The 10,013-nt window shown below is 37.6% G+C and overlaps 1 protein-coding gene across 1 annotated transcript in view; it reads right to left on the bottom strand.

The window, feature by feature from the left end:
* The window catches only part of LOC119597547 (proline-rich extensin-like protein EPR1), a 60,146-nt gene that overhangs the window by 40,970 nt on the left and 9,163 nt on the right, over positions 1-10,013 (bottom strand). The window contains exons 2-3 of the mRNA XM_037947124.1: positions 7,018-7,589; positions 3,214-3,435 (exon numbers count right to left, since the gene is read on the bottom strand). Coding sequence (XP_037803052.1) covers positions 3,214-3,435; positions 7,018-7,589 — 794 coding nt within the window. The remainder of the gene's footprint in view (positions 1-3,213; positions 3,436-7,017; positions 7,590-10,013) is intronic.

Raw genomic sequence — 10,013 nt, 5'->3', positions numbered from 1 at the left:
GGAAAGGGAAAAAGGAGAGGGAAGGGAAAAGGAAAAGGAGAGAGGGAAGGAGAAAAAGGAGAAAGGAAAGGAAAAAAGGGAAAAAAAGGGGAGAAGAAAAAAAACGGGGGGGAATACGAGAGGGGGAGATGGGAAAATTAGGAAGGGGGGAAAGAAAAAAGGGAGAAAAGGTACAAAAAATAGGGAGGAACGGAAGGGGGGGAGGGAACAGGAAAAAGGGAAAGTCACTCGTTGGTATTTATCCTCCTACATCATCGCATCATCATATCATCGTCATATCATCATCATCATCATACATCGTCACCATCATCGTCACATCATCTTTCATCCTCATCCCCCTCCTCATCCTCATCAATCATCATCATCACCATCATCATCATCATCATCATCATCATCATCATCATCATCATCATCATCATCCTCATCATCATCGTCATCATCATCATCGTCACCATCATCATCCTCATCATCATCCTCATCATCATCATCATCATCATCTTCATCATTATCATCATCCTCATCCTCATCATCATCATCATCATCATCATTTTTATCATTATTGGTATTATTGTTATTGCTATCATTACTTTTGCTATTATCATTACTATTACTATCACTATGATTCTTCATATCAGAATTATCGTTTTTATTATTACAACAATGACATCAACAAAAATAACCAAAGTATATATATATATATATATATATATATATATATATATATATATATATATATAGAGAGAGAGAGAGAGAGAGAGAGAGAGAGAGAGAGAGAGAGATAAAGAGAACGAGAGAAAGGAAAGAGACAGACAGACAGACAGACAGACAGACAGAGAAAATACATGTCTCTCTAAAAAAAAAAAAAAAAAAAAAAAAAAAAAAAAAAAAACTATAACAAACCACACAATTTTTTTTTTTCTTTTTTTTTCTTTTTCTTTTCACTTTACATTTTTTAAACCTTTTCTGAGCGATCAGATTTTCGACAGATTGAAACAGGTTGAACTTCACCGAAAAAAAAAAAAAATCTATATGTCCTTCGAATTTAATGACATTTAAAGAGTTAAAGAAAACGAGTCAATCTTGCTTTTTTTTCTGTGTCTGTTTGTCTGTCTCTGTTCATTTATTTATTACGCTTTCTTTGTGCATTAGGGTGATTGATTACTTATTTGTCATTCTTTTCATTTTGATGCGGTTTATTTATTTATTTATTTATTTTTGTCACTTTCCTCTTCTTCTTTCTATCTTGTTGTTGTTGTTGTTGTTGTTGTTGTTATTATTATTATTATTATTATTATTATTATTATTATTATTATTATTATTATTATTATTATATTGTTTATTATATTATTTTGTTATTATTATTATTATTTATTATTATTATTATTATTATTATTTTATTATTATTATTATTATTTATTATTATTAATTATTATTATTATTATTGTTATTATTATTATCATTATTACTATTCTTCTTCTTCTTCTTCTTATTATTATTATTATTATTATTATTATTATTATTATTATTATTATTATTATTATTATTATTAATATTATTATATGTAATTTTTATTCGTGTTCGTGATTCTCCCTTTATTGCATTTTCTTTTCTCTCCTTCCTTTCTTCTTTTCCCTTCTCCACCTTTTATTCCCTTTTTATCCTCTCTCCTTTCCCCACACTTACTCATCTTTACTCTTCTTTGCCCCTTTTCTTCTCTTGTTCTTTCGTCCATTCTCTCTTTTGTTTTTATCTTTTTATTCACCTTTTTTCTCTCTTTCTCCTTGTTCACTTTTTCTTTCTATTCTCTCTTCACTTCCCTTTTCTCCTTTCTCGCCTTTATTTCTTCCTCTTCGTTCTCTCTTTCCTTTCTTCTCTCCCTTGTTTACCTTACTCTCTTCTACTTCCCTTCTTCCTTCTTTTTCTTTTTCTCTCTCTCTCTCCTTCTCCCCTTCTTCACCTCTTTCTCCTCTCCTTCTCCTTCTCTCCCCCTCTTTCCCTCTTTTCCATATCCTCCCTTCCCACCTCCTCATCTCCCTTCTTCCCTTCTTCTTCTCCCCCCTTCTTCTTCTTCTTCTCCCCTTCTTCTTCTTCTTCTTCTTCTTCCCACCTTCTCCTCCTCTTCCCCTCTCTTTTTTCTTTTTTTTTTCTTCTTCTTCTTCCCTATTCTTCTCCCCCCTTCTTCTTCTTCTCCTCCTCTTCCCCTCTCTCCCCTCGTCCGAAGATCGATTCAAACATGAGAATTCACCGCTGGTCAATTTTCAAAACCACATGTCCAGTTTACAAGAGCCTTTCCCCTCTCTTCCCCTCTCCCCCCACCCCTTTACCCTCTACTCCCCTCCCCCACCCATTCCCTTTCTTCCTCTCCTCCTCTTACCCCCTTTATCCACCTCTCTCTCTCCTCTCTCTTCCCATTCCCGATTCTTTTCCCCTCTCTCTGGATCCTCTCTTCTCCTCCCCCACCTCTCTTTCTATCTCCCCTCCCTCTTCCCCTCTCTTTTATACAGCCTCCTACCCTCCCCCTCCTCCCTCCCTATAAACCTCCCCTCCCCCCTCCCTTCGTTTATACTTTCCCTCCCCCTTCCCCCTCCCCCTCCCACTCCCTCCCTATATACCTCCCTGCCCCCTCCCCCCTCCCCCCTTCCTCCCTTTATACCTCCTCCCACTCTCCCTCCTCCCCCTTCCTTTACACCTCCCCTCCCCCCCCTCCTCCCCCATCCTTTGAAACCACAATTCACTCGCTCTTTTGTGGTCAGTAATGTCACTACCAAGAGGTCGGCCACGACTAACATAGTGGGGGTGGGGGACGACCTGGGACGGGGAGGGGGGGGAGATGGGGGGGAGAGGGGGGTTGGGGTGGGGGGAGAGGGGGGTTGGGGTGGGGGGAGAGGGACGTTGGGGTGGGGGGTTGGGGTGGGGGGAGAGGGGGGTTGGAGTGGGGGAGAAGGGGAGGGATGGTGGGGGAGGAGTAACAAGGGAGGGAAGAGGAGGTAAGGGAAGGGAAGAAGGATGCGGGGAGGGGAGAGGAAAGGAGAGATGAGGAGGGGGAGGGGAGAGGCGGGAGGGAGGGAAGAGGAGGGGGAGGGGAGAGGGGGAGAATAGGTAGGAGGAGGGGAAGTAGGGGGTAAGGAGCAAGGGGCCATGTATTGAAAATTTATTAAGAATGGCCAGGGCGTTCGAATTTAAATTGCTTCATGAATTGAGAAAGGGAGAGACGCTTTATTTTCTGCGCGGTAGTCCGGTAGCCTGGTAGTCCGGTAGCCTGGTAGTCCGGTAGCCTGGTAGTCCAATAGTCTGGTAGTCCTGTTGCTTGGTTGTCCACTAGCCTGGTAGTCCAATAGTCTGGTAGTCCTGTTGCTTGGTTGTCCACTAGCCTGGTAGTCCAATAGTCTGGTAGTCCTGTTGCTTGGTTGTCCACTAGCCTGGTAGTCCGGCAAGCTGGTAGTCCGGGGGGGGGATAATGATAATAAAGATGGTGCCAATAACGATCATAATAACAATAGCAGAGTATTAGGTAAGTGGAAGTAGAAGAGGAAGCAGTTATAGCAGTTATAGTAGTTATAGTAGTTATAGTAGTTATAGTAGTTATAGTAGTGGTGGTATGAGGGGGGGGGGGGGAGGAGCAGGAGGAAGAGGAGGAGGCCGGGGTGTGTGTGTGTGTGTGTGTGTGTGTGTGTTTGTGTGTATGTATAAGTGTGTGTGTGTGTACGTGTGTCTGTGTGTGTGTGTGTGTGTGTGTGTGTGTGTGTTTGTGTGTATGTATAAGTGTGTGTGTGTGCGCGCGCGTGTGTGTGTGTGTCTGTATTATGCATATTTGTGCGAATGTATACTCTCTCTCACACACACACGCACACGCACACGCACACACACACGCACACGCACACGCACACACAAACACGCTCGCATGCACAATATTAATGTCTGAATGAATATTCACTTTTGCATAGAAATATCAGACAGACATAGGAAGCGAAAAAAATTCTAGACGTATATTAAAAATGCAAATTTGAATTAAGCTATACAATATTTTAAAGATAATTTTTTCTTATACATTATACATTATTTCCTGAGGAATTTAAGCTTCCTCTCTCCTCTCGTAGTAATGATGATGAGGAGGATATAACTATAATGATGATGAGGATATAACTATAATGATGAGGAGGATATAACTATAATGATGAGGATGATGACTATAATGATGATGAGGATATAACTATAATGAGGATAGGATATAACTATAATGATGATGAGGATGTAGCTATAATGATGATGAGGTTGATAATTATAATGATGATGAGGATATAACTATAATGAGGATGATGATTAAGATAATGATGATATAAATAACTGTGTGACAGTAGCATGATTATAGTCATAATATTAATTTTAATGGTGATAATAATTATGATAATAATTATATAATAGTAGTAGTAGTAATGATAATGATAATGGGCAAAATGATAATAAAAATAATATTAATGAGAATTATGATAACAATAACGATAATAGTCATAAGGATAATGGTAATTTGAATAATAATGATAATAATAATAACAACAGAAATGATAAGGTTAATAATAATAATGATAATAATGATAATAATAATAATAATAATAATAGTAATAATAACAATAATGATAAAAATACTACTACTACTACTAATAGTAATAGTAATAGTAGTAGTAGTAGTAGTAGTAGAAGTAGTAATAATAATGACAATGATAATTATAATGATAATAATAATAGTAACAATAATGATTATAATAGTAACCGCGATAAGAACAATATTAGTAATAATAATGATAATGAATGAAACAATAATAGTGATAATAACAGTAATTACGTATGAAATGAAAATAACAGGCGTTTGTCAATACCATTATTACTAACAGTAATCATCATAATAGTGATAACAAAATCCATCTTAATGATAATAATAAAATAATTATGTCTAGTGACGGTGAAGATGATAATATTCATAATGAAAAAATAATAGATATAAAAAAAATACACACACACACACACACATACACACAACACACACACACACACACACACACACACCACACACACACACACACACACACACACACACACACATATATATATATATATATATATATATATATATATATATATATATATATATATATATATTAATGTTATGATTCATTTATCATGGTAATAAGAGAAAATGATAATGACAATGATGTTGCTAATAACAATACTGAAACAATGGTCGATATTTGCAATAATTATCAGGAAAACGATAATGAGATTGTGAATGGAAATAATAATAATAATAGCATGATAATGATAACAGTAATGAGGAAATCTATAATACTGATTATAATAGTGATCATGATTTTTACACCAACCATTGTAATGTTAACAGATATAATGATCATGATAATAGAGAGAGATGGGGAGATGATAATAGGCAAAGTAATATATGAATAAATATAATTATTAGACATATGAATTTCCTTCAAAAAAAAAAAAAAGTGATGACGAAGAAGTAGAGTAAAATGATTATAATTAAGATACAGACGTAGAGAAAAGGCAAAAAAGGAAAAAAAACAAGATTTAGTGAAATATTCTGTTCAAAGGGAAGAGAGAGAGAGAGAGAGAGAGAGAGAGAGAGAGAGAGAGAGAGAGAGAGAGAGAGGGAGGGAGGGAGGGAGAGAGAAGAGAGAGAGAGAGAGAGAGAGAGAGAGAGAGAGAGAGAGAGAGAGAGAGAAAAGCAAAGAAGAAAAAAAGAAAAAGAAAAATATAATTCAGAATAACAGTAAAAGAAAAACAAAGACTAAGATAAAGAATAGAGAAACACAGGCAAAGAAAGAGAGAAGAGAAAGGAAAAAGAAGAAGAGAGAGGAGAAAAAATAAAGAGACAGAACGACAACAACAACAACAAGGAGAAGAAGAGAAACAGAAAAAAAAAATGTAGAGACATACATGGAGAAAGAGAGAAAGAAAAAATAAATAAAACAAAGATGAAGAAAAAAGAACAAAAAGAAAAAGAGAGAAAAATGAGAGAGAAGAATGAACATGAAAAAAAGACGTAGAAGAAGGAAAAAAGAAAACAAAAGACGGAGAAGATGGAAAGAAGAAGAAGAAGAAGAAGATGAAAAGAGAAAAGCGATGAGATGTTCCCTCCAAAATGGCGTTCATCTCCGCACTTCTCAGCATCCAACCTTAACGTGATGGCGACCGCATCAGCTGATCATTTTAAGCCTTATTGCAACATCAACAATGAACTGGACAACATCAAACACAGACCGCTTGTCTCCCCCCCCCCCCTATCTCCCCTGTCTCTCCCTCCTCTCTCCCTCTCTCCTCCCTCCCCCTTACCTCTCTCCAACGCTACACTCCCCATCTTCACTCGTCTCGCTATCTTCTTGTCTTATCTCCCTTCTTCTTCTTCTTCATCATCATCATCATCATCATCTTCTTCTTCTTCTTCATCATCATCATCATCATCATCTTCTTCTTCTTCCTCATCATCATCATCTTCTTCTTCTTCTTCCTCTGTCTCTCTCCTTTACTTTCGTCTACTCTCTCTCTCTCTCTCTCTTACTTGGCTCTACTCCCATTCTCTCTTCCTTAACTTGCCCTTCTCTCTCTCTCTCTCTCTCTCTCTCTCTCTCTCTCTCTCTCTCTCTCTCTCTCTCTCTCTCTCTCTCTCTCTCTCTCTCTCTCTCTCCCTTACTTCCCCTACACCCTCCCCCCCTCCCCCTCCCCCCCTCTCTCCTCCCCGCTCCCCCCATCCCCCCTGTAGGCTATAGATGACAGGACATTTTTTTTTTTTTTTTTTTTTTTTTTTTTTTTTTGTTCTTGAGAAATTATAGCTGTCAGATTCTCCTTTTTTTATGGGGAGGGGGTGGGGGAGGGGGAGGGGGAGGGGGTGAGGGTACCGGAGGGAGGGGGGATGTGGGATTCTAGTTTGAAGTGAAGGGTTGGGGAAGTAGTGGTGAGGGAGGAGGGGGGGGGGTTGAGGGACGGGGAGGATCTGTAGAGAACTGAAGAGGTTGGCGAAGTGGTGGGGATGAAGAGGTTGGCGAAGTGGTGGGGATGAAGAGGTTGGCGAAGTGGTGGGGATGAAGAGGTTGGCGAAGTGGTGGGGATGAAGAGGTTGGCGAAGTGGTGGGGATGAAGAGGTTGGCGAAGTGGTGGGGATGAAGAGGTTGGCGAAGTGGTGGGATGAAGAGGTTGGCGAAGTGGTGGGATGAAGAGGTTGGCGAAGTGGTGGGGATGAAGAGGTTGGCGAAGTGGTGGGGATGAAGAGGTTGGGGAAGTGGTGGGGATGAAGAGGTTGGCGAAGTGGTGGGGATGAAGAGGTTGGCGAAGTGGTGGGGATGAAGAGGTTGGGGAAGTGGTGGGGATGAAGAGGTTGGCGAAGTGGTGGGGATGAAGAGGTTGGGGAACTGATGGTGGGGATGAAGAGGTTGGCGAAGTGGTGGGGATGAAGAGGTTGGCGAAGTGGTGGGGATGAAGAGGTTGGGGAAGTGATGGTGAGGATGAAAAGGGGAAGTGGTGGTGGGGATGAGAAAGTTGGGAAAGTGTTGGTGGTGATGAAGAGGTTGGCAAAATGGCTTGGGGAGGCGTTGGGGAGAATTAATTGGTTGGGGAAAGGATAGGGTAAGAGATGGGTCAGATTATACAGGAATGAAAGAGTTGGGGAGAGGGGAAGGGTGGGGAGGAGGGTATTAGTAATGTTAGGTTAGATTAGTTAGTTAGTTAGACACTTACTTAGGAAATGGGACGGTTGGGGAAGGTGGGGAGGGGGGCGTCAGTTAGGAAATGGGGCGGTTGGGGAAGGTGGGGAGGAGGGCGTCAGTTAGAAAATGGGACGGTTGGGGAAGGTGGGGAGGAGGGCGTCAGTTAGAAAATGGGTCGGTTGGGGAAGGTGGGGAGGGGGGCGTCAGTTAGGAAATGGGGCGGTTGGGGAAGGTGGGGAGGAGGGCGTCAGTTAGGAAATGGGACGGTTGGGGAAGGTGGGGAGGGGGGCGTCAGTTAGGAAATGGGACGGTTGGGGAAGGTGGGGAGGAGGGCGTCAGTTAGAAAATGGGGCGGTTGGGGAAGAAGGGGAGGGAGGGTGGGGATTAGTTAGGAAACAGAACGGGGAAACGAGTGAGGAAATAGAGGTTACGAAAGTGATACATAAGAATATATAAAAAAAAGGGTAGTCTAATTTAGAGTGAAGGGGGGGGTAATTATCATAATAACAACAGTAAAATGATAATCATATTAATATTGATACTGATAATAGAAATAATAATGGTATTATTGATGATACTGATGATAATAATAATAGTAATAATGATAATGATAACAATAATGATAATAATTGTATTAATAATGATTATAATGATGATAGTAATGATGATAAGATTATAAAGATAATAATGATAATGACTGATAAAAATAATAATGATGATGATAATCTAATAACAACGACAACAATAAAAATGATGATAAGATAATAAAGTAATAACTAACATTCAAAATGATAATGATGATAATGGTGATTATAAAGATAATAATAAAGATAATGATAGTAATAATAGTAATAATTTTGATAATAAAAATAATAATAATAATAATAATGATAATAATATTAACACTAGTAATAATGATAATAATAATAATAATAATAATAATAATAATAAAATAATATTACATAATAGTTACATGTGATCATATAACCTTTCATTTACTTAAAAGATTATTGAGAAAAGGTTAATAAGACGAAAATAAGGTTTATTTATTCCCTTTCTTATCTTTAAAAAATCAAATAAAGTTATTATGTGATTATATATATATACACACACGCATATATATATATATATATATATATATATATATATATATATATATATATATATATATATATATATATATATATATTTTTTTTTTTTTTTTTTTTTTTTTTTTTTTTTTGTTCTAGATCTGTTTGTGAATAATAATTGATAAAATAATCTTTATTAAGGATTAAAATGATGATGTGCTGATGACAGTTATGATAATTATCGACCCTAATCAAGGAAAAATGTTAATTGTTTTAATGCTAATAGATAAATAATTATAAAAATGTTAATAGCCATATTACTGAATAAAGACTATAGGGTGATAATTGATATACAAATTAAATTAGTGATAATTTGGGAAATGTACAAATCGTTAAACAAACAAAAACATGAACAAAGAAAAAGTAAACAACTAAAAATGCAAACAAACAAACAAATAAACAAATAGAGTGAGAGGAACAGAAATAAAATATAAAAGGAAGAGAAAAGGGAATTAAAGTGATTGTGTTTTATCATTACTGTTCTTAATATTATTGTTATTGTTGTTGTTATTGTTGTTGTTGTTGTAGCTGCTATTATCATCACTGTTATTCTTATTCTTATTCTTATTCTTATTATCATTATAATAATAATAATTATTATTAGTAGTAGTAGTATTTTGTTGTTATGTTGTTGTTGTTGTTATCATCATCATCATCATCATCATCATCATCACCATCACCATCATCATCATCACCATCATCACCATCATCATCATCATCATCATCATCCTCATCTTCATCATCATCATCATCATCCTCATCTTCATCATCATCATCATCCTCATCTTCATCATCATCATCATCATCATCATCATCATCATCATCACCATCATCATCTATCATCATCACCATCATTCACCCTCATCACCATCATCATCATCATCATCATCATCATCATCTTCATCATCATCATCATAATCACCATCACCAATCACCACACCATCCACATCACCATCACCATCCCATCATCATTCATCATCACCATCATTATCAAAGTCATCATCACCATCGCAATCACCATCATCAAAGCTACCAAGGAAGAGCAAACAAGGAACAGAAACTCATGCAAGGAAGTGCGAAGAAGCAAGTGACGCCTCTGGCTGGCAAGGGTCACTGATTCTCCGCACAGAAGATAGATGGCGCTATTTGTAACTGCCTGGAGTTTGTC

Source organism: Penaeus monodon, chromosome 39, assembly GCF_015228065.2.
Source record: "Penaeus monodon isolate SGIC_2016 chromosome 39, NSTDA_Pmon_1, whole genome shotgun sequence".
In the NCBI taxonomy this organism is placed as follows: Eukaryota; Metazoa; Arthropoda; class Malacostraca; order Decapoda; family Penaeidae; genus Penaeus; species Penaeus monodon.
The sequence above is the reverse complement of the archived record's forward strand: the minus strand, read 5'-3'. Positions and strand labels throughout refer to the sequence as shown.